Source organism: Schistocerca serialis, chromosome 5, assembly GCF_023864345.2.
Source record: "Schistocerca serialis cubense isolate TAMUIC-IGC-003099 chromosome 5, iqSchSeri2.2, whole genome shotgun sequence".
Lineage (NCBI taxonomy): Eukaryota > Metazoa > Arthropoda > Insecta > Orthoptera > Acrididae > Schistocerca > Schistocerca serialis.
Window position 1 is genome coordinate 411,097,903 of NC_064642.1, and position 25,373 is coordinate 411,123,275.

Below are 25,373 nucleotides of genomic sequence, written 5' to 3' on the forward strand. Positions count from 1 at the left end.
ACAGCTGCTAAAGTCACTGCAGAACTGAATGTCACACTTGCGAACCCTGTGAACACCGAAGTAATACATAAGTAGAGAATTGCAGAGCAAGCAGGAATTCCAAAACCTCTCATCAGTGATGCAAATGCCTGTAACGGGAAAATCTGGCGCCAAAGTCATTACGTGGCTAAGGAGCAATGGAAGAGAGTCATTTGGTTGAATAGGCCTTGTTTTACACTGTTCCAACATCTGACCGAGTGTACGTCCCAAGAGTGAGTGATTTGGGCAGCCATATTGTGGTGCTCCATAGGCTCCATGGCGCTCTGCAAGGTCGCATTGCAGCCAAGCATTATGAACCCATTTTGACCCATCAGGTCCGTAGTACAATGTTCGTTCCTCAACCATGATGGTATGTCCCAAGGCAACAGGGGCCCTGCTCACTCTGCTACATCGTCCAGGACTAGTTTTGTGAGCACGACGAAGAAGTGTTGCATCATCCCTGGGCACCACAGTCACCCAAGACATCAATATTATTGAGTCTTTGTGTCCTACTTTGGAGAGAGGGATGCTCAATCGCTATCCACCTCCATCATCTTACCTGAACTTACAACTATTTTGCAGGAATAATGATATAAGATGCCCCTGAAAACTATACAGGACTTGTATTTGTCCATTCTCAGACGAGCGGAAGCTGTTTCGAACGTCAACGGCTTTCCTACAACGTATGAGGCCTCGTAATGTGTTGTTTTTTGGTGTTCCCAGGTTTTTGTCCAACCCTTGTATATTCTGTGTGGCTTTACTACCAACCACCAAGGCTGTGTTCTACAGAGAAGCTGAGTGGTATGGTTTTTTTCCACCAGGAGAGGCAGGAAACGCCGATGAAATCAGAATTGTGAAAAAAGCAGCCAGAGCTTGCCTCTTGTGCATTTTGTTCGTACTCTCAGAGGATGTATCACATTCTGACAGTGCAATATAAAGCAATAGTCAGATTGATCGTGTAGAAGTGTTGTTTTGTGCAGAATCGGTTCAAATTGTTGTCTTTTATGAATTCATTAATTCCTTTGTGTGCGTGAATGCATTGTTAATAGCTGGATGCAGTAATTTGAAAGATGCATCCTATCAAATAATTTTCTTGCTGTATTTCAGTTCAGTCTCTATGTCCGTTTACCTCATTCTACTGTATCATGTTTCCCCTTACTCTCTACCTGAGCATCAGGAATAATCACGGACAAAAGAACTGAGGAATATCTATCCCTGCACAGTAAGAGAGGTTCGATCTCTTCTTCCTATGAGAAAGAAATACCAATCTCCTAATGTTAATCTGTAGTATAATAATTCAGTTTAATTAAACAACTTAAGACATGGCATGAAAGCTTTTGAAAAGTAAAGCTGTATTGGCCTACACTTACGATTTTCATTTCGTATTTTATAATGTTACTTTAAATCCGTCTTGATTGCAAATTTTTTTATTATTCATATGACCGGTTTCGGTTCATTCAGAACCATCTTCAGATCTGATATTTAAGTTACGGGAGTAACCCGTCCAATTCAGCAACTTTCACATGCTACGTCACATAAAATTGGTTGGCACAATTAATGAATTATTATCAGTCAAAACATAGTTAATCAATTATTGGCAATATATTTCATTATCAGTAGATTAAACTGTGCAAAGTACCTAATTTTAAAGACAGAATGACAGTCCATTATTCAAAATCTCGGTAGATAATTATCTGTGTTGTCAGCATTGCACTTGGCTGACAAATTATGAACAAAATAAGTGTAGTTAGATTGTTATGACATTGTTTTATATGACGACTCAGCCTGACACACCACTTACGTAAAAGTTCCCGTTCCACCTGCTGCGCTACAAACTGGTAAACTTTATTTTTGACACAATTATTCACGTACTTAACACTACTGTCGCTCATCAGTAGAGCTGGCGTCCGATTTTTTATTTGCTTTTACAACTTAATCATTTCTTTCGGCAAAATTTCCACTGGAAAAAATTATTTCCAAATTATTTCCATTATTTCATTTACCGATCGTTATTGAATGGAATTACTTATTCAATAACGATCAAGTTACAACGTCTCCTGTTTCCCGCGGAATAATCATTATTTACTTCGGATTCGGATGCCTTATCCCGACGCGGGTCAAAATTCATAATTCACGGTCATTCTCAACTTGTAATTCCGCAAATCCCGGGAAACAGGGGGTGTTATAGGTGCAGGCTGGAGGGGCGAGCGTGATGACCTGGTAAATGTTTTGGTGGCATTACTGTGGTGATCTCTTCTTTCTGGAAGGCATAGTGGTTTAGCACAAGTATGCGTCTATCGTTGGGGACCGTATCCTCCCCTACATGTAGTTCATTTTTCCCTGGCATGATGGTATCTACCAGCAGGAAAATGGTTCAAATGACTCTGAACACTATGGGACTTAACGTCTGAGGTCATCAGTCCCCTAGAACTTAGAACTGCTTAAACCTAGCTAACCCAGGGACATCACACACATCAGTGCCCGAGGCAGGATTCGAACCTGCGAGCGTAGCGGTCGCGCGGTTCCAGACTGAAACGCCTAGAGCCTCGGCCACAGCGCCCGGCAGGAAAATGTAACTTGCCACACAGCTCACAGTGTACGTGTGTGTTTCGAAGAGCAGCAGGGTGACTTAATGATACTTCCCTGGCCATCAAACTCACTGGGTTAAAACACAACCGAGAATCTGTGGGACCACTTCGATTGGCCTTTTTGCGCTATGGAGCCTCAACTGAACAACCTAGCGGAGCTGGACACGGCCCTGGAGTTGGCATGGCTCCACATCCCTGTCGGTACCTTCCAGAACGTCACTAATACATCATTGGAAATTCTATTTCGATGAGTAATGGAGAAACATATGCTTGTCCCTACGTCTCTTATTACAGAGACCTCCATAGTCGACATCACATTGTTATTGGCGTAACCGTGGAAGCAATGCATTCACTGATTTGCACTGAAATATGAGTTCTTGTAATTTTTAAAGAAGGCTTTTAAGTGATGGGCATTGCTGTATTAAGACTTCAATGCAGCTCGAAAACCACAGGAGATTAGTAGATGGTCGAAACAATTGTGACATCACTGAGTTTATCGTGCGTGATCCTGGGGTAATATTGGCTCTGGGACAATTTGCATTACAGGTACGCTGTATCACTACAATCTGCTCAGCTAGATGCAAAATACTAACGCGAATTCTTTACAGACGAATGGAAAAACTGGTAGAAGCCGACCTCGGGGAAGATCAATTTGGATTCCGTAGAAATATGGGAACACGTGAGGCAATACTGACCCTACGACTTATTTTAGAAGCTAGATTAAGAAAAGCCAAACCTACGTTTCTAGCATTTGTAGACTTTGAGAAAACTTTTGACAATGTTGACTGGAATACTCTCTTTCAAATTCTGAAGGTGGCAGGCGTAAAATACAGGGAGCGAAATGCTATTTACAATTTGTACAGAAACCAGATGGCAGTTATAAGAGTCGAGGGATATGAAAGGGAAACAGTGGTTGGGAAGGGAGTGAGACAGGGTTGTAGCCTCTCCTCGATGTTGTTCAATCTGTATAATGAGCAAGCAGTAAAGGACACAAAAGAAAAATTCGGAGTAGGTATTAAAATCCACGGAGAAGAAATAAAAATTTTAAGGTTTGCCGATGACATTATAATTCTGTCAGAGACAGCAAAGGACTTGAAAGAGCAGTTGAACGGAATGGATAGTGTCTTGAAATGAGGATATAAGATGAACACCAACAGAAGCAAAACGAGGATAAAGGAATGTAGTCGAATTAAGTCGGGTGACGCTGAGGGAATCAGATTAGGAAATGAGACACTTAAAGTAGTAAGGGAGTTTTGCTATCTAGGGAGCAAAATACGAGTAACTGATGATGGTCGAAGTAGAGAGGATATAAAATGTAGACTGGAAATGGCAAGGAAAGCATTTCTGAAGAAGAGAAATTTGTTAACATCGAGTATAGATTTAAGTGTCAGGAAGTCGTTACTGAAAGTATTTGTATGGAGTGTAGCCATGTATGGAAGTGAAACATGGACGATAAATAGTTTGGACATGAAGAGAATAGAAGCTTTCGAAATGTGGTGCTACAGAAGAATGCCGAAGATTAGATGGGTAGATCACATAACTAATGAGGAGGTACTGAATAGGATTGGGGAGAAGAAGAGTTTGTGGCACAACTTGACTAGAAGAAGGGATCGGTTGGTAGGACATGTTCTGAGGCATCAAGGGCTCACCAATTTAGTATTGGAGGGCAGCGTGGAGGGTAAAATCGTAGAGGGAGACCAATAGATGAATACACTAAGCAGATTCCGAAGGATGTAGGTTGCAGTAAGTACTGGGAGATGAAGAAGCATGCACAGGATACAGTAGCATGGAGAGCTGCATCAAACCAGTCTCAGGACTGGAGACCACAACAACAACAACAGATACCTCAGCTAGAAATAGCACAGATAAACGAGACATAGCTCAAGCGTTCCGTGTTACACCAAGAAAGTAAAAGATGATAAAGAGATTTAGAAGCTAAATTTTAAACTGCAAAACATTACCAGTAGCAGATCTGGATTTTGACCATAATTTATTGGTATAAACTGTAGATAAAAGCTGAGGAAATTACAGAAAGGTTTGAAAATAAGTGTATGAGACCTGGGTGAATTAAAAGAACCACTGGCTGTTGAAAGTTTACGACGCGGCAGTAGGCAACGATTGGCAGAAATAAGGGTAAGCAGTACACAAGAAAACACAATAGTAGCTGGGAGAGATAAAGCAGTGAAGGCAGCAGAGGATCAAATAGGCGGGCCCATTATAAATCCTTGAAAATAACTGAAGACATTATTATGGCGAGATCAGAGGAAGCAGATGATATGGGGACGCCAAACTACGAGTAGAAGATGACAGAACACTGACAGTTATAAGTCGAAAATAGGCACCTGGAGTAGATGACATTCCATTAGAATTATTAAGACCTGCAGGGAAAACTAGTCACGAGAAAACCATTCCACCTGGTATGCGAGGTGTATGGGAATGGCGAAACACCCTCAAACTTTGGAGGAATGTAATAATCCCAGTCCAAAAAAAGGCAGACGCTGACAGAGGTGAATATTGACGAACCATCAGTTTACTAAATCATGGATGTAAAGCCGGCCGTGGTGGCCAAGCGGTTAAAGGCGCTACAGTCTGGAACCGCGCGGCCGCTACGGTCGCAGGTTCGAATCCTGCCTCGGGCATGGATGTGTGTGATGTCCTTAGGTTAGTTAGGTTTAAGTAGTTCTAAGTTCTAGGGGACTGATGACCTTAGAAGTTAAGTCCCATAGTGCTCAGAGCCATTTGAACCATGGATGTAAAACACTGACACGAGTAATTTTCAGAAGAATGGAAAGACTGGCAGAAGTCAACCTTGTATAAGATCAGTTTGGATTCTGGAGAACGTAGGAACATATGAGACAAATCTGTCCCTACGACTTACTTTAAGAAATAGTTTACGTTTGAAGCATTTGTAGACTTAGAGAAAGCTTCATCAGTACACTCTTTGAAATTCAGAGGGTAAGAAGAAGAATATAGAGGGAGTGGAAGTTTATCTTTGTAAAGAAAACAGAGTTCAGGTACAAGAGGAGTCAGAAGATACTGAAGCAGTTAGATTCGGAACTGAGACACTGAAAATAGTACTCAGGTTTTGCTGTTTGTGAGAAAAAAATTATTTATGTTGGCAGATTTAGCAAGGATGTAATATGCAGATCGATAAAGAAAAAAAAGATTCCATGAAATAGAGGGATATCTTAACACTCAATACAAATTTAAGAGTTACTGAAGTTGTCTGGATTATAGCTGTAAATGGAACTGAAATGTTGACGATAAACGGTGCAGACAAGGAGAAAACAAATGCTAATACTACTGGGAAATGTTGAAGATTTGATGCGTAATTCGTATAATTAATGAATCGGGGAGAAAAATTTATTATCCAACTTAACAAAAGGAAGGGCTCGGTTGGTAGAGCACATTATGAAACATCAAGGAAGGGTTAATGTGGCCTTACTTTAAGAAATACAACGCCTAGCCATTTTTTTTGTATTTTTATTTATACCAATACTCGTTTCGGGCTTTCGACTACCTTCAATTGTCGTACAAATACTTAAATCTTTACTTAGTGCATCAATAAAAACTTCGACTGCAATTTGAGTTCTGTAGCTGCCTTTCTATTCTGCATGTTGTTGCTCCCATTTTCCTCGTTTATAAGCATGGCACAAACAATTTTTCTTTGTATCCGCCATCTCTCGCTTTAGAGCTTCTTACTTGAACCTTCAATCAGTCTCATTCAGAAAGAGATCAGGAATTTCAAACACACCTTTTTTAAATCTTCGTTCATGAGAATAGGTCAGCTGCAGGCAATGTTTCTTTCTGTTTCAGTCTCACTGGTATTTATCTTTGCCGTAAGATATTTGGTTCTTTCAGATTTAGGTTCCTGGTATAATCTCAGGCTTTCTTTAACAGGATATCAAACATTTCCAAAGTCCTGCTTTTAGAACGGATATAGAAGGGTTCACTCCCACTGCATTACAATCTGGATTCTGTAGAGATCGGACAAGTTCTTCATATAGTCCAAACATTTCAGTAGCGTCTGTCTTTAACCGTTTCGAGCGGCTTCGCTTTGCCACCCAGGACTAAACGTCTTTTTGTATCTAATAGTGCTCTGTGTAGTCAATACTTCGGTCACTGTTTTCTGTGCCCAGTCGTAATTTTCCATCAAATGTTTCCCAGTTTTTAAACTTACACCTCATCGGGTCGGGTACATTGATGTATCAAACGTAGAACTTTCAGATTTGATTTCGTCTTTCGACACCAGATGTTAGCACGTCTACGTAGACGTTTTTCCTTTTTGTTGTTTCCAGAATTATATTTGAGACGTCTTTGGCAGTTACCAAGACATCACACAATGAATCACAGCTTCTTGAAACTTCCTGTAGCGCAATAGCCAAACAGTATTTGCTGCAGTAGATGTAACATCTCTTTGAACGGCCCTGAAGGATTTGCTTCACACCTTAGTTCCGCCTGGATATGTTAGCTGTACCAATGTAACAACGAGGGCGCAGAAATTCAGTTCCTAGTGAGAGTCTTAGAAGGATGGTATGTTGTTGCCAGTGTTTATGCTTTGGAGTCTGGCGGAGTGTATAAATCCCAGAAAAAGCTATTTTAGTTCGAGCATCTAATAGTCGACGCAATGTACACAAAGAGTGAACTGCTTCTGGCCAGCCATGTCCATTGTTGAATCTTCCGTAATTCCGTAAAATGGAGAATATTTTATTTGGTGCAGAATGTCTCATGTGAACTATAACTATCAATAATTTGTTTTGTATCGCCGGTGCCAACCACGTGCCGTAGCGCTTCAGTCAGCTCTTCAGTTCTGGTGCGTCTTTCCTCCTTTATTTGAGAAGTGTCATGAGGTTTCCTGCCATCGTTTCATGACCACTCAGTGTTCTATCTTTCTCCTGATCTGTCAGCACATTTCATACAATTTGGCCTATCATGTTGTGCTGTTTTCATGTTACTGAATAATTGCGATAGATTTTCAGTGAGACTTTTTTGCAGCTTTTTTCCAGTTACAGAAATCTTCTTTACGAAAAAAAAGGTTTCTTTCTGTAGTCTTCTCTTGCTAACTGTGTTGATAGACTCAATGCAGTCGTAGCAGATAACACTCTCTCTTTACTTCGTAAACTAGCTACGTATAAGACACAAACCACTCCGATTTGCAATATCCTCTATTCCATCGCGGAAATTTAAGACAAGGCAGGATACAATGTAGTGTAGTGTAGACAGATCGTTTCTTTACACGGATGCTACAGTTTAATTCAGTTGTAAGCAAAAATTACTCTCAACCAAAATACTAATCGCATATTTGCTGGTTACAGCATAGCTTTATCCCGGCTCTGCTTGTAGAACATGCACATGTCTAACAGTAAGTGAACTTTACAGGGTAGAAACCGTATTTTGCTTCCTGAGACATTAAAAATGGGAGGGGCGAACCCCACCCTCCAAGTTGATACACGGTTGGATGTACTGTCAGAGACCAGGAGGCAAAGTTGTAGAAGACAAACGCAACAGTGAAGATGCGACTGCACGAAGTGTAACTGTAGCAGGCCATTCAAAAAACCATCGTCGTCTGTCTTCATAGTGCACCTGAATCCACAGTCTACAGAGGTCTAACCTCTAGATCGCGGGGCCCAGGTTAAATTCCCTGCCAGGTTGGAGAGTTTCTTCACCCGAGGCTCCCAATCACTTCATCTCATCTTTATCAGCGAAGTGGTGCCAAATAGAAAGACTTGCGCGTGGTGGCCAAAGAACCACAGACGGGACCTCCCGGCCATTAATGCAACACAGTCATTTCATTTCATCACTCAAATCCACAGCAATCCGTATCATGCTCTTTTGGCGGGTCAGCAAATCTCCGCAATATGGTACAGTTGCAACGAGTCTCTGGTAAGTCGAATGTTTTTTGTGCCGTATCCCGATGTAAAGTTTATGGACTTTTCTTTTTCAAAGAAGCAATTATTACTAGTGATTGTTATGTTGATGTGCTAGAACTATGACTCTTCCCTCAACTGGAAGAAGCTGTTCCACAGATCTTTATTTGGCAACAAGATCGTGTGCCGCTGCACAAGCATAACTGAGTATGCACTTAGTTAAATGATGCACCCAACTGCTGGATTGTCCGCAAGGGGCCGGATGACAGAACTTGTTTTGCATGGCCTCCACGTTCCAGCGAACTGACACCGTGCGATTTTACCTTTGGGGCTTCATAAAGGATGTGTATGGACCTCAGCTACCAGCTGATCCACACGACTTAAGAAATAGGACTGAAGCAGTTGTTGCAACAATTACTCCAGACACACTGGTTAATGTTTGGGAAGAACTCACCTATCGACTCGACGTGTGCTGTGTGACGAATGGTGCTCACATTGAACACTTCTAAGAAAAAGTGTTTGATTTGCTCTTTATTTGATGTGTTATTTACAATTGTAAGTTGTCTGTAATAAATTCTACAAAGTCTTAAAACCCGGATATTCATTTTAGACACCCCGTATTTTGCACATTCGATGCTCAAGGAAAATATGTGAACATGAATAAAACCGACAAACCGCAGGGGCGGATTCCCGATTGGAAATGGAGGAAAAAAGGTCCTAACAACATGTGTCCGGAAATGCATCATTGGCACGGTAGATGGTGCTGACGAATGACAGTTCCTCTGCTCATGTGCCGTATGTTCCTTCTATGTTGCAGGCTGTGTGATTGACGCAGCATACTGTAAGCAGCAGAATGGTCCGGTAATTATGTCGGGAACAAATTGGGAAGGTGCCTGTGTATGGTCAAGCAGATGGAAACGATCAAGAGGCAGCACGGCCATACCACTACAAGTACATCAACCACATCACATAACATGTCAAGCCTTGTTCAAAACGGCTCTGAGCACTATAGGACTTAACATCTCAGGTCATCAGTCCCCTAGAACTTAGAACTACTTAAACCTAACCAACCCAAGGACATCGCACACATCCATGCCCGTGGCAGGATTCGAACCTGCGATCGTAGCGGTCGCGCGCTTCCAGACTGAAGCGCCTAGAACCGCTCGGCCACCAACGGCCGGCTGTCAAGCCTGTTTGGGCGTTTGTGTGGTCATGGGTCCTTTCAGACATACGAATGTGCTGGGAGGTCGCAGCAGTGGCGGCTGTTGTGTTAAGAGCGCAGGAGCACGTGAACACCCTAACTTTTGACACCTTTCGGAGTTCTGATTATTTTTCTGTGAACGCCGTTAAATATAATGTAAAAGCAGTAATCTGAAATATACGGCCCTAAATCTACCGGACTGTACTTCATTGGTATTCCTCTAGAATCCGTGAAACTTGGCATCAGGATCGTGAGTACACTTTCAGTTGTGCACATTTTAGAGACTTTTTGCGCATGCGCAGCTGGCGTGACGTAATTGCCTTACAGGCTAAATACCTACAGGTTTTCATAAACAATGTGCACGGTTCACGGCGTGCACTGCTAACCGTTACCACTCAACAAAAGTTTACATCAATGCCACCAGGTGTAGCACACTGCAGCAGACTTTTATCCCCATTCTCTTTGCATAAATCCCGGTAGACGGTAGCACACTCCTCAGGTATGCAGATTCACTCACTACATAGTGAAATGACATCGGACATCAATACATATTACAGTTATACCGACAGAAAAACCTATTTTGTGGGATTATGAATGAGATATGATATATTAAGTTTTTGATTTTATCATACAGTAATCCATCTAAGGCGCTGAGAACCACAAAGTACATCATCGTCGATTGTGAGATGGTAGCAATTATTCACGTTTCTGACATCTGTTGATCATGTTCATCTGTGAAGCCAAAGTATAATTAGGTGTATCCTGCATAACAATGCATCCCATGGGGGCCACTTTGAACATCTGTTATGACATGGACGCGATGCAGTTTTGTACTGTGTTCCGGGACCATTTGTTGTCGTTGTTGCACGCACACCGTCCGTTTGTAGGCAAATGTTCATAGGACCTTTTTCCTCTGTTTTCAGTCAGGAATCTGTCCCTGTGGTTTGTTTTATTAATGTTCACAATGAATAACGTTGTCATTTTTGTTACTAAAAATTGTTTACATGAAGGTGCATTAGAAACTAGCAGTAAAAGGCAGAATGTGTGGCTGACTAGTGGGATAAGGATATCGTGTAGAACAAAGCGGGAATCATATTAAAATGTTAGAAGTAGTCATTATCAGGCTACAGTAGCCCATTACAAACAGTATTGTAAGGTGTTTAAAATGTTATTAGGAAGGCAAAGATTATGTGGTACGCAAATAGAATAGCTAATTTACAGGATAAAATTAAAACCATTATGGTCAGTTGTGAAGGAAGTGTCTGGTCAGCAGCACAAGGCCGACGATATAAAGTCAGTTCGCAGCAAAAATACTTCTGTTACTGATAAGTCAGATATATGTACAGTATCTAACAATCACTTTATGAGCATTGATGATGAATTAAATAAAAACTTAGTTTCTACAGGGAATCATATAACTCTCTTGGAAAATGCCTGTCCGAGACTTATGTCTGAAATACTCCTCTGTGATACTGACAAGGGGGAGATTGAGTCAACAATTAAATTACTGACGACCAAGATCTCTCATGGATATAATGGAATGCCTAGCAGAATATTAAAGTACTGTGCTGCACATGTTAGCCCTGTACTTAGTCATATTCGTAATTTTTCCTTTAAGAACGGTCAGTTTCCTGAACGATTAAAGTACACAGTAGTAAAGCCGCTTTATAAAAGGGAGAAAGGGGGTAATGTAGACAATTTTAGACCTATTTCTATGCCATTAGTGTTTGCTAAAGTTATTGAAAAGGCTGTGTATGCAAGGATAACTGATCATTAATAATTTGCTATCAAATGTACCGTTCGGCTTTAGAAGTCGTTTAACGACTGAAAAAACTATGTTCTCTTTTCTCTGTGCGGTACTGAATGGATTAAACAAAAGGTTTCGAACGGTAGGCATATTTTTTGATTTAACTAAGGCGTTTGATTGTGTTGATCAGAAAATACTGCTCCAGAAGTTGGACCATCACGGAATATGGGGAGTAGCTCACAACTGGTTCACCTCTTTCATTAACAACAGACAGCAAAAGGTCATTATTCGCAGTATTGAGAATGGCTGTGATGTTGAGTCTGAGTGGGGTACGGTGAAGTGGGGGGTGCCCCAGGAATCAGTGTTGGGGCCACTCCTGTTCAAGTGATATGCCCTCTAGCATTACAGGTAACTCTAAAATATTTCCGTTTGCTGATGGCACTAGCTTGGTAGTAAAGGATGTTGTGTGAAACATTGGCTCTGTAGCAAATGGTGCACTTCATGACATAAATTCATGGCTTGTAGAAAATAGACTAACGCTAAATCACAGTAAGGCACAGTTTTTAACACACATTTCAACAAAACCCATTGTTTTAATTTCACAGAATGGGCATATGATTAGTGAAAAGGAACAGCTCAAATTTCTGGGTGTTCAGATAGATAGAAAACTGTCGTGGAAAGCTTACATTAAGAATCTTGTTCAAAGAATCAGTGCTGCCATTTTTACTATTCAATCTTTATCTGAAATAAGTGATAGTTCGACACGAAAATTAGTCTACTTTGTTTATTTTCATTTGCTTATTTCGTACGGTATTATATTTTGGGGTAACTCTTCCCATTCTAAAAGGATACTTTTGGCTCAGAAACGGGCATTTCGGGCAATAAGTGGTTAAGTTCGCTAGTCTGGGTATTTTGACATTGCCCTCTAAATATATATATTCTTTACTGTCACTTCTTGTTAACAATATCAGCTTATTCCCAAGAATTAGCAGCTGCACTCAGTTAACACTAGGCAGAAATCGAATCTGCATTTAGACCGCACTTCCTTAACTCTTGTGCAAGAAAGGTGTGCAGTATACTACTGCATCCATTTTCAACAAGCTACGATAAAATTTCAAAAATGTTAGCAGTAATCCATGCGCTTTCAAATCGAAACTGAAGAGTTTTCTCGTGGGTCACTCCTTCTACTCCGTTGAGGAGTTCCTTGAAAAATTAAGCTGATTCGCATGTTATATTGTTGATTCTACTTGCTTAAACTTATGGCTTGACTTTTTTTGGGTTCACAGATATTTTATTTTACCTGTTGTAACTTTTATGTTGCAATTTCACGTACTGACACATTTCATGACCTTGGAGATTTGCTTCTAATTTGGTCCTATGGAACTAGACGTGTAAATAAAACAAATAAAATAAACATACTACAGAAATAAACAGTTCCACCATAAAAGTGGACGTTAAAAAGGATTACGAGTATCGAAAATACACACATCAAAAAAAGTTTTGCGTCACCTCGGTTATGAGAATTGCGGAACCTGTACAAATAATTGGAATAGAGATCAATATAAACATCATTTCCGCCCTTTTTATTGCTCGTGAAAACCACACATTGCATGTTGTACCACCATACAGCGAGACCTTCAGAGGTGGTGGTCCAGACTGCTGTACACACCGGTACCTGTAATACCCAGTAGCACGTCCTCTTGCATCGATGCATGCCTGAATTCGTCGTGTCATAATATCTACAAGTTCATCAAAGCACAGTTAGTCCAGACTGTCCCACTCCTCAACGACGATTCGGCGCAGATCCCTCAGAGTTGTTAGTGGGTCACGTCGTCCTTAAACAGCCCTATCCCAGGCATTGTCGATAGGATTCATGTCTGGAGAACATGCTGGCCACTCCAGTCAAGCGATGTCGTGATCCTGCAGGAAGTCATTCACAATATGTGCAGGATGGGGGCGCGAATTGTCGTGCATGAAGACGAATGGCTGGCCAATGTGCTGCCGATATGGTTGCACTATCGGTCGGAGGATGGCATTCACACGTATCGTACAGCCGTTACTGATCCTTCCATGACCACCAGCGGCGTACGTCAGCCCCACATAATGCCACCCCAAAACAGCAGGGAACCACCACCTTGTTGCACTCGCTGTACAATTTGTCTAAGGCGCTCAGCCTGGCCGGGTTGCCTCCAAACATGTCTCAGACGATTGTCTGGTTGAAGGCATAAATGCGACATCCATCGTTGAAGAGAATGTGATGCCAATCGTGAGCGGTCCATTCGGCATGTTGTTGGCCCCATCTGTACCGCGCTGCATGGTGTCATGGTTGCAAAGACGGACTTCGCCATGGACGTCGGGAGTGATATTGCGCATCATGCAGCCTATTACGCACAGTTTGAGTCGCAACACGACGTCCTGTGGCTGCACGAAAAGCACTATTCAACATGGTGGCGTTGCTGTCAGGGTTCCTCCGAGCCATAATCCGTAGGTAGCGGTCATCCACTGCAGTAGTAGCCCTTGGTGGCCTGAGCGAAGCATGTCATCGACAGTTCCTGTCTCTCTGTATCGCCTCCATGTCCGAACAACATCGCTTTGGTTCACTCCGAGACGCCTGCACACTTGTTGAGAGCCCTTCCTGGCCCATAGTAACAATGTGGACACGATCGAACCGCGGTATTGACCGTCTAGGCATGGTTGAACTACAGACAACATGAGCCGTGTGCCTCCTTCCTGTAGGAATGACTGGAACTGATCGGCTGTCGGACCCCCTCCGTCTAATAGACACTGCTCATGCCTGGTTGTTTACGTCTCTGGGCGGGTTTAGTTGAGCGGTGGTAAAAATTGCTGCTTTGAAGAGCGCGCCGCAGCGCGTAGCGTGAAACAGTCGCCCTCCGTTTCTGGTGCTGGCGCCGCTGTGGCAGTCGCAGCTTTAGTGGGAAAGGGGAAAAGTTACCTGTTCACGTGCATTTAAGGGGCGGTATGAGCTTGCCAGTCTGTCAGTCTCGGCGAGTCTGGTCAGTCGGAGTGAGTCTGGGTCAGTCTCGCGTCACCAGTTGCTGATCTGTTTCTCGTTCGCATTTGTGCGGCAGTTAGTTCTGTCTGGCGTCGGAGTGCTAGTATGTCTGTCGTTTGGATCAAACTTTAAAGCCGGTAAATGAGAGTCTTGCCACTCCGCCAGTAACAGAACTCAGCTAGTGGTCGCCCGGTCGGGGCTGAGTTCCTGCATCTGAGTCTGCGCGTTAGGCCGCCAGTCTGCTCGAGTTGCTCGGGCAACGGTCATTGGCGGTTGGATCGATCGGTTGGTCGGTCGCGCACTCAGACAGAAGATGACTTGTCCGCCGTGAGCGTCGGCGCATGTGAGTCCAGTGTTCTGCGCCTTATAGCGAGGGGTAGTGGCTTCGCGGTCGACACAAGAGCAACAGGAGTCAATCCACGACATCGGGCTGGCCGGTGCGAGCTGCGACGCCGTGAGACGGGAGATCGGCGCGTCTTCGTGCGTCCGTTGAAGCGGCTGGCAGCGGACGGTTCGGGAGGGCGTTGGGGCGCTGCGCCAGGTCTTCGCCAGACACCGCAGTTTTTTTTTTTTTTTTGAAGTTAAGTGATTCGTGATATGTTGTTTCATTTACTTGTTAAATTCTACTTGTTTTCTTGGTCAGTCTCTCGTCCCCAGCTTGCTCGTCTGTCTCACGTCTGCATTGGTTAGGCAGTTAGTGTCTGTCTGTCTGTCTGTCGGTCTGCCGTACGTTAATAGCTGCATCTGTCATGTTTGTCTTGTCGGATTCGATGTTAACGAATTTATTCCTTGAAGTGTAACGGCCGAATTCCTGAAAGATGTTTTTATCTTGCCTATCATTTTGAGAGGCGGTGTATGTGTAATGTAGAGCATGTTTGTATATTTTATGTAAAACTGAATTTCAAGGGTTTTTATTTAAATGATCATTTTAGTATATAAAGTTGCCACCCTTCCACCGTAAGATTTTTAAAAAAAAAATCAAGTTGCAGTTTCGGTGTCAAGTTAATTTTTCTAATGTTATTGTTTTGTACCATTTCCATCCCTCCTAGGGGGTGCATAGTTATGTGCTTGTGTGAGTTGTTAAAATTTTTAGTTTAAAGTAATCTGGTGTGTTGCAGATTTGCACCAGTGTAATCTTTCAGAGGTTGTGAGCGGTCGTGACTACGGCCCTGTCAAAAGGGAGCGGCAAGGTTCTCAGCCCGGAAGCTCCTACTGTCAAAATTTGTTTTCTGCCTCTGAATAAACTGTAACTTGATATTTAGAGGGTGCTTTCTGGTTATAAATTTAAATCTTTTTTTTTTTTTTTTAAATTGGCTTTTAGGAATAAAATTTCCATTGATTGAAAGAAATTTAATTTGTTTTCATCAGTTACCCACTGGCAACTACTTCCACGCTCACATAGTGTGATTAAATGCGTTAATGTTCTCGATGAATCGCTAGTAAATAAAGTAAATTCTTAAGAAAAGGTTTTGAAAGTTAAATCACGGTTCAAGTGACATCTCTGAACAGTCAAAGGGGCTGTGTTACTGATCCAATATCCACAGTCAACTATATATATATACTAAGATGGTATCTGTTCTTTCGGACAGATGAAAATGTGTGCCCCCACCGGGACTCGAACCCGGGATCCCCTGCTTACATGGCAGACGCTCTGTCCATCTGAGCCACCGAGGACACAGAGGATAGCACGACTGCAGGGATTTATCTCGGGCACGCCTCCCGCGAAACCCACATTCTCAACGTATTGCCCCGCACTACATTCGTAGTGCCCCCGCCCATTATACTCATTACTCGCGGCGCGTTGCCGATTCTCGTAAGAGTTCGGGCGCTGTTTGTGCATTCGCACAGAAGAAGAAGATGGTCAACTGGCCGGTGAGACTTAAATGTATATATATTAAGATGGTATATATACTAAGATGGTTCCGAAAGAACTGATACCATCTTAATATATATACTGGGTGATCAAAAAGTCAGTATAAATTTGAAAACTTAATAAACCACGGAATAATGTAGATAGAGAGGTAAAAACTGACACACATGCTTGGAATGACATGGGGTTTTATTAGAACCAAAAAGAAAATCAAAGCTCACAAAATGTCCGACAGACGCGTGAAAGATCTCTTGTGCGCGTCGTTTGGTGATGATCGTGTGCTCAACCGACACTTTCGTCATACTTGGCCACCCAGGTCCCCAGACCTCAGTCCGTGCGATTATTGGCTTTGGGGTTACCTGAAGTCGCAAGTGTATCGTGATCGACCGACATCTCTAGGGATGCTGAAAGACAACATCCGACGCCAATGCCCCATCATAACTCCGCACATGCTTTACAGTGCTGTTCACAACATTATTCCTCGACTACAGCTATTATTGAGACATATTGAGCATTGGCTGTAAAGAACATCATCTTTGCTTTGTCTTACTTTGTTATGCTAATTGTTGCTATTCTGATCAGATCTGTCTTACTTTGTTATGCTAATTGTTGCTATTATGATCAGATCTGTCGGACATTTTTTGAACTTTTTTATTTTTTTGGTTCTAATAAAACCCCATGTGTGTCAATTGGTACCTCTCTATCTACATTATTCCGAGATTTATTGTTTTCAGACTTATACTAACTTTTTGATCAGCCGGTATATAGTTTCTTTCGGACATGTCCGAAAGAACAGATACCGTCTTAGTATATACGAGTATATAGTTAAGGCTCACCGGCCAGTTGACCATCTTCTCCTTCTGTGCGAATCACAAACAGTGCCCGAACTCTTACGAGAATCGGCAACGCGCCGCGAGTAATGAGTATAATGGGCGGGGGCACTACGAATGTAGTGCGGGACAATACGTTGAGAATGTGGCTTTCGCGGGAGGCGTGCCAGAGATAAATCCCTGCAGTCGTGCTATCCTCTGTGTCCTCGGTGGCTCAGATGGATAGAGCGTCTTCCATGTAAGCAGGGGATCCCGGGTTCAAGTCCTGGTATGGGCACACATTTTAATCTGTCCCCGTTGACGTATGTCAACGCCTATCAGCAGCTAAGGGTGTTCATTTCATTGTAAATCCACAGTCAACGTCTACCCTCAGGAGTCCCGAGAACCGGGGTGATGCAAAACTTTTTTTGATGCGGGTGTTAAGTGATGCCGGCGGAGACAAACGAGCGCGCAGGTTCGCAGCAGATGAGGCGACGTACCCTGTTAGAGATATCCGAAACGTCGCGGTAGGTGACGGTGGCGAAGACGGCAGCGTAGCAGACGGTGACGGAGACGCCGAGGACGGCGGCCTGCAGGTCGTGCGCGAGCGGCAGGTAGACGTAGACGGCGAGCAGCACGTGCGCGGGGTAGGCGGGGCGCAGGCGGCGCGTGGTGCGCAGCGCGCACGGCAGCACGTCGGCCGCCACCAGCGCCGCCGCAGCCACCAGCGACGCGGCGCCAGCCGTCCAGGGCGGCGGAGGGGGGCTGCCCGCGCGGCGCACGCGCACGCTCCACGCGGCCGGCGCCAGCAGCGCGGGCAGCGCGCACAAGTAGCTCACCGCGTCCTGCCACGTCTCCGACAGCCCGTCCTGCCACAGTCACGTGCGGACCAACAAAACTTAGAAACTACACGAGATGGGTGGCCAGTACACTACTGGCCATTAAAATTGCTACACCAAGAAGAAATGCAGGTGATAAACGGGTATTCATTGGACAAATATATTATACTAGAACTGACATGTGATTACATTTTCACGTAATTTGGGTGCATAGATCCTAAGAGACCAGTACCCAGAACAACCACTGTGGCCGTAATAACGGCCGTGATACGCCTGGGCATTGAGTCAAATAGAGCTTGGATGGCGTGCACAGGTACAGCTGCCCACGCAGTGCATCAAGAGTAGTGACTGGCGTGTTGTCACGAGCCAGTTGCTGGGCCACCGTTGACCAGACGTTTTCAATTGGTGAGAAATCTGGAGAATGTGCTGGCCAGGGCAGCAGTCGAACAATTTCTGTGTCCAGAAAGGCCCGTACAGGACCTGCAACATGCGGTCGTGCATTATCCTGCTGAAATGTGGGGTTTCGCAGGGATCGAATGAAAGGTAGAGCCACGGGTCGTAACACATCTGAAATATAACGTCCGCTGTTCAAAGTGCTGTCAATGCGAACAAGAGGTTGTAATGGTACTTAAATTACGTAACCATTACGGCACCTCACCTCAACCTCTCGATACCAGCAATATTCTACTGTGTTTCTGTAAAATAGTTAACATATTTCTGTGACAACATTCAGATTTGATTTCATTAATGTAGAGGTACTTCGATACATCCATATGTATACATTGCAATGATATTATTCTTATGTGTATTCTTTCTTTTGTCACTATGATCTCTGACGTACTTGTAACTCTGATTTTTGGGGCGCGTAAGCGGTTATTAGAAAGTCAAGTTTTAGTCGTCATGTTAAAAAGACGCAAATTGTAGTCAGTTTATGAAATGTGAACTTTAACAGTGAGGAAGATATTTTCAAGTATGTTTTATATTGTGAAGTCATGTTTTGGAACGAATTACGTGACATTGCAACAAAAGTAATAAAAAAAATAAGTGTAACTTAAATTCGGTGTTCTGATTACTTTTTTACATCACCATTGTCCTAACTTGCAAACGTTTCATCTTCAAGAATGGTTTATGCAACACATCTATAAAACTTTAGAATATCGCAGAATAACACCTAGGCCTCTTTGCATCCGAGCTTGGAATCATCACAACCTAGATTTTCGACGATTGAGCCAGGAGTTCACAACGAGACCGGCGTGGGAAACACGAAAAGATGAGTGCCTAGTTTATCCATTATTTCAATATATACCTTTATTAACTGTGCTCTAATGACACATGCCACTTAATATAACTTTGTTGTTGCCCGAAAATGCAATATTTAGCAGCGTGAGCAACACTGCAAACACAATTAATTTTTGACCTTTGTTGTGGTAAGGTTGTTAGAAGGTGACCGAGACGTGTAACCAATGGCACCCCATACCATCACGTTGGGTGATACGCCAGTATGGCGATGACGAATACACGCTTCCAATGTGCGTTCACCGCGATGTCGCTAAACACGGATGCGACCATCATGATGCTGTAAACAGAACCTGGATTCATCCGAAAAAATGACGTTTTGCCATTCATGCACCCAGGTTCGTCGTTGAGTACACCATTGCAGGCGCTCCTGTCTGTAACGCAGCGTCAAGGGTAACCGCAGCCATGGTCTCCGAGCTGATAGTCCATGCTGCTGCAAACGCCGTCGAACTGTTCGTGCGATGGTTGTTGCCTTGCAAACGTCACCTTCTGTTAACTCAGGGATCGAGACGTGACTGCACGATCCGTTACAGCCATGTGGATAAGGTGCCTGTCATCTCGACTGCTAGTGATAAGAGGCCGTTGGGATCCAGCACGGCGTTCCGTATTACCCTCCTGAACCCACCGATTCCATATTCTGCTAACAGTCATTAGATCTCGACCAACACGGGCAGCAATGTCGCGATACGATAAACCGCAATCGCGATTGGCTACAATCCGACCTTTATCAAAGTCGGAAACGTGATGGTACACATTTCTACTCCTTACACAAGGCATCACAACAACGTTTCACCAGGCAACGCCTGTCAACTGCAGTTTGTCTATCAGAAATCTGTTGAAAACTTTCCTCATGTCAGCACTTTGTAGGTGTCGCCACCGGCGGCAACCTTGTGTGAATGCTCTGTAAGGCATCATTTGCATATCACAGCATCTTTTTTCTGTCGGTTAAATTTCGCGTCTATAGCACGTCATCTTCGTGGTGTAGCAATTTTAATGACCAGTAGTGTAGATGGCATTCATATCAATGGTTATTGTTCATTTTCCAAGGGGAGCCCACGACGTTGGGACCACGGATTAACTTCTAACTTTGTACATCTTTAGTAGGCCATTAAAGCCACATAATGTGCAAGTAATGAGGTGCAATAATGTGGCAATTAGAAGAAAATCCAAGAGAAGTCTTACTCCTCTACTATATATCTGTGCGAACTTGGCGGCTGTAAGAAGTCCTTGTAGTCAAGACCAGCACGGCAGCTCAGCGTGTTCTGTCGAGGGATAGTGCCGTCTAAAAAAAATAAATTGAGTGAATGGAATAATGATGAACTTGAACAAGCGTCATGGGGCGTCCGCCCCGATCAAATACAACGACGAATAACGATCAAAATGAGATAAAAAAGAAGTTTAGCGTCCGCGCTATGCAAGGCGGTCGTGGACGAGGCGGTGGGCCGGATCCCGCTAACACTAATTTTATTAATCTATATGTTTTTCATCACTGGTCACATTATTTATTTTATGTGACATTTGACAGGTAATATAATGAAAGAAAACCACTTGCATTTTCATGAAGTTGTGAATTTCGTATGCTATTTGACTGTTTATTATTTCCAATTAAATTTTCGAGGACGAGGGACAGATTTGGAAAGCCCAAGTCAGACAGGGAGTCACCTTCATTTTTATTCGTTCTTGCTACATGAACGACGTCTCGCGGCTTCGCAGGTTAACTGCCAAGTGGGGCCTGCCTCTGTGTCTGCAGTTCGAAGCGTCGAGGTGCAAAGTAGTTCCGGGTACTGTACCAGACTGCATGTATAGAGAATTACGCAAATGACAGCAGGTATACAAATAACATGAAATTCACTAAACCTTCATGCAAGTATGCTTCTTTTTAACTATATTACCTCTCAAATTTTATATAAATTAAATAGATTAATAATTGAATTTGAGCGGGAGTCGAACTGTTGCCCTTTTTACGCAGCTCGAACACTAATCACTTCACCACCACGAACTCTAACGTCCGGCACCTATGCACAAGGCAAATAAGAGACGCGTAAAACATGTCTTGCGATTTTCTCGCAAGTACCAGAGTAGTCTTCTGCTTGCGCATTATGTTGTTGTAATGGCCTACTAAAGGTGTACAAAGTGTGAAGTATATCTGCGATCCCAACGTCGTGGCCTCCCCTTGTTAGCACATCTTGCGCAGTAACGTACCTCAAGTGCCAGCTTCATCTGTTTAATACACTATTTGCTCAAACGTATCCGAGCACCCTTACGTGATGCCGAACTGATCATTACATGACACGAAAGGCGGACCCACTAGTTATAAAAGTTTCCAGGGAGTACAGGGCGAGTCAAAAAGGACTTCACAACTTTGGAATGATATAGAAATTTATTGAGATAACTTACAGAATTGGTAGGTATGTCATTTTGTAGCAAAAAACCTCAGGTTTGACTTAAAGGTGCCAATTGTCTCTTTGTTTCGATGTGATTAGCATTTGTGGTGCGGCAAACCTCCCACCGGTAATCAATTTCTTCCCACACTCGTTACAGCTAATCGGGCGTAACATGCGCATCGCCAGTGTAGATTCGATTTTTCACGTCGGCTAAACTGTTTGGTAGGGGGAGGAACATACACACGGTCTTTAACGAAACCCCAAGAAAGGAATGCAGGGTGTCAAGTGTGGGGAGCTAGATGGCGATGCGATTGGCCCTTCACGGCGAATCCACCGACCTGGGAAGCGATTATCGAGGAAACTTCGAACTTCTGTGAGGAAATGAGGCAGTGCACCTGTTTGCTGGTAGTAAAGCAGCCCATATCGGTCACCTTCATCGATCTGAGCAATTAAAAAGTTTTCAAGCATATCAGGATACACAATACTACTGATAGTTTTCTCCACGAAGAAGAAAGGGCCGTATACTTTCAGTTTGCTAAGGGCATAAAAGACATTAACTTTGGGGCTGTCGCGAACGTGTTCCAGGGTTCCATGCTGATTTTCGGTCCCCCATATTCTGCGGTTGTCGATGTTCACCATATCACTGATATGAAATGTTGACTCATTGCTGAAGATTATTGTGTTCAGGAACGCCTCATCGTCTTCTATCCGATGCAGCGTTTCCTCTCAGAATTTCCCGCAAGCAACCTTATCTGTATCGCTAATGTGTTGTGCCGTTGTGAATATCTGGTTTCAAGAGCAAATGTCTACGCAGTACTCGCCAAACCGTCTTTTGTGGAAAGTCAGTCTCGCGAGACTCATGTCGCGTTGATTTTTGTGGACTGCGGGAAAAACTTTCCTTAACCTGCCCGACATAAGACATCAACACGCGGGCGACCTGTTGATTTATAATGCCACAGTGTACAACCCGTCTCAGAAAGTTCTTGTTCTAAGAGTAAATTACAGGTCTGGGTGGAGGTTCTTTAGCGTATTCGGTGCGAAATTCACGCCGCAAAGTTGTTGCAGAGTTCTTTCATGAAACCAAAACACAGCGCGACGACGCTCTGCCCCAGAGAAACTAGCTATTTTAACTGTGCACTTTGCTGGCGCTTCTCGCCCATATGTTAGATTGTAGGGGGCAGCCAAGACTTGAACTGTTTCCAGTGATTTTGAAAATGAATGGTGACTTTAAGTACCCATAAAATGTTTCAGTTGCGACCCTGTTATAAACCTGCGTAACACCGACTTTTAAATCATTTTCTTGAAAGAGAAATAGCTAACTACACTATATTTTATCCTTTCCGAGACATCAGAGACATATCGGAAAACAGAGTAAGGAACATTTTACGTTGATAACAATAAATGAGCGAACTTTATGCTACGTGGCTGCAGGCTTTGTTGAATGCTGACAAATCACACGTGAAAATTAAATTGTCTGCAATGTTTTGAACCAAACTGATTTTGTATCTCGACGTCTTGCTGTAGATGAAATGTGGGGCCCATCATTTCAGGCCAGAAAAGAAACTGAAATTCAGGCAATAAGTGGATGCCAATGGTTTCACATCAAAAAAAGATGACGTCCATTTCATCCGCTGGAAGCCTTATAACCTATAATTTCTCAGTCACAAAAGAAATTATCGTACTGTGTAGAATAACAACAAGTGAATATTATGCATATCCTCTGGAGTGATTGCATATAAAATACATGATAAAAACGACGAAGAGGAGGGAATAAACGCAGAAACAAGTTCTTCTTCACGAAAAATTATCTGCCACAAAGGAGAACAGAGACCTAAAGTAGTAAGTGTTTAAACATGTTGTATAGATGTCTCAAGAGGTACACAGCAATACCACGGGGGGCCAGCGCAGCACAGGCTCATTACTCGCCGGGCGCCTTCTAGTTCCGAGCAGCAGCCTCCAGGTGGCGCTCAAATTTGGACTACTTTCTGCTCTTACGCCATGTCCATTTGGGTGTCACACTAGTCAACACGTGAGGCAATACTGACCCTACGACATATCTTAGAAGAAAGATTAAGGAAAGGCAAACCTACATTTCTAGCATTTGTAGACATAGAGAAAGCTTTTGACAATGTTGACTGGAATACTCTCTTTCAAATTCTGAAGGTGGCAGGGGTAAAATACAGGGAGCGAAAGGCTATTTACAATTTGTACAGAAACCAGATGGCAGTTATAAGAGTCGAGGGGTATGAAAGGGAAGCAGTGGTTGGGAAGGGAGTGAGACAGGGTTGTAGCCTCTCCCCGATGTTGTTCAATCTGTATAATGAGCAAGCAGTAAAGGAAACAAAAGAAAAGTTCGGAGTAGGCATTAAAATCCATGCAGAAGAAATAAAAACATTAAGGTTCGCCGATGACATTGTAATTCTGTCAGAAGCAGCAAAGGATTTGGAAGAGCAGTTGAACGGAATTGATAGTGTCTTGAAATGAGGATATAAGATGAACATCAACAAAAGCAAAACGAGGATAATGGAATGTAGTCGAATTCAGTCGGGTGACGCTGAGGGAATCAGATTATGAAATGAGACACTTAAAGTAGTAAAGGAGTTTTGCTATCTGGGGAGCAAAATAACTGATGATGGTCGAAGTAAAGAGGATATAAAATGTAGACTGGCAATGGCAAGGAAAGCGTTTCTGAAGAAGAGAAATTTGTTAATATCCAGTATAGATTTAAGTGTCAGGAAGTCGTTTCTGAAAGTATTTGTATGGAATGTAGTCGTGTATGGAAGTGAATCATGGACGATAAATAGTTTAGACAAGAAGAGAATAGAAGCTTTCGAAATATGGTGCTAAGAAGAATGCTGAAGATTAGATGGGTAGATCACATGACTAATGAGGAGGTATTGAATAGAATTGGGGAGAAGAGGAGTTTGTGGCGTAACTCAACTAGAAGAAGGGATCGGTTGGTAGGACATGTTCTGAGGCATCAAGGGATCACCAATTTAGTACTGGAGGGCAGCGTGGAGGGTAAAATCCGTAGAGGGAGACCAAGAGATGAATACACTAAGCAGATTCAGAAGGATGTAGGCTGCAGTAGGTACTGGGAGATGAAGAAGCTTGCACGGGATAGAGTAGCATGGAGAGCTGCATCAAACCAGTCTCAGGACTGAAGACCACAACAACAAAAACAACAACAACAACAACAACAACTAGTCAACTGATAGTGTTGCCAGCTGCCTAAGCCCATTGGCACACGGACCATGCTTTTAAATGTCAGTGTTGAGCGTGCCGAGTTCAACGTGCTGCTGAACGCTCAGAAACGTTGAGACTCCTGCGTATGGTACATGTGCCTCAACGTGGTATATGGGATCGCAGCGTTCGCCAGTGACTGTTGTCAGCTGTATCTGGTTGGTAAATTACAACTATTGTGTAGCTGTGACTATCTTCGAGAAATATTGTGACTCACGAGTCCATGATGCTGCTGTCTGCCATGGATTTTTTTTCCAGTATTTAAAGAAGTCAATCAAAGTTATTAGGATCGGATTACTGAATTACAGAACCTAACGAGTTAATGTAAATTTGTTTTTGAAAATGACCAGTTTAAGAAATCTAATTCCCTGGCAATAAGTCAAGGAAGGACCTGCTTAGTCTAACAATCTTATCTTCGCAAGACTGTCTGACATTGATTTGGGCGTACAAACAAACACGTATCTACTGAAACTCTAGAGTGGAGCACGCTGACGCATT

The 25,373-nt window shown here is 43.1% G+C and overlaps 1 protein-coding gene across 1 annotated transcript in view; it reads right to left on the reverse strand.

The window, feature by feature from the left end:
* The window catches only part of LOC126481973 (adenylate cyclase type 2-like), a 515,598-nt gene that overhangs the window by 152,576 nt on the left and 337,649 nt on the right, over positions 1-25,373 (reverse strand). The window contains exon 4 of the mRNA XM_050105938.1: positions 17,614-17,982. Coding sequence (XP_049961895.1) covers positions 17,614-17,982 — 369 coding nt within the window. The remainder of the gene's footprint in view (positions 1-17,613; positions 17,983-25,373) is intronic.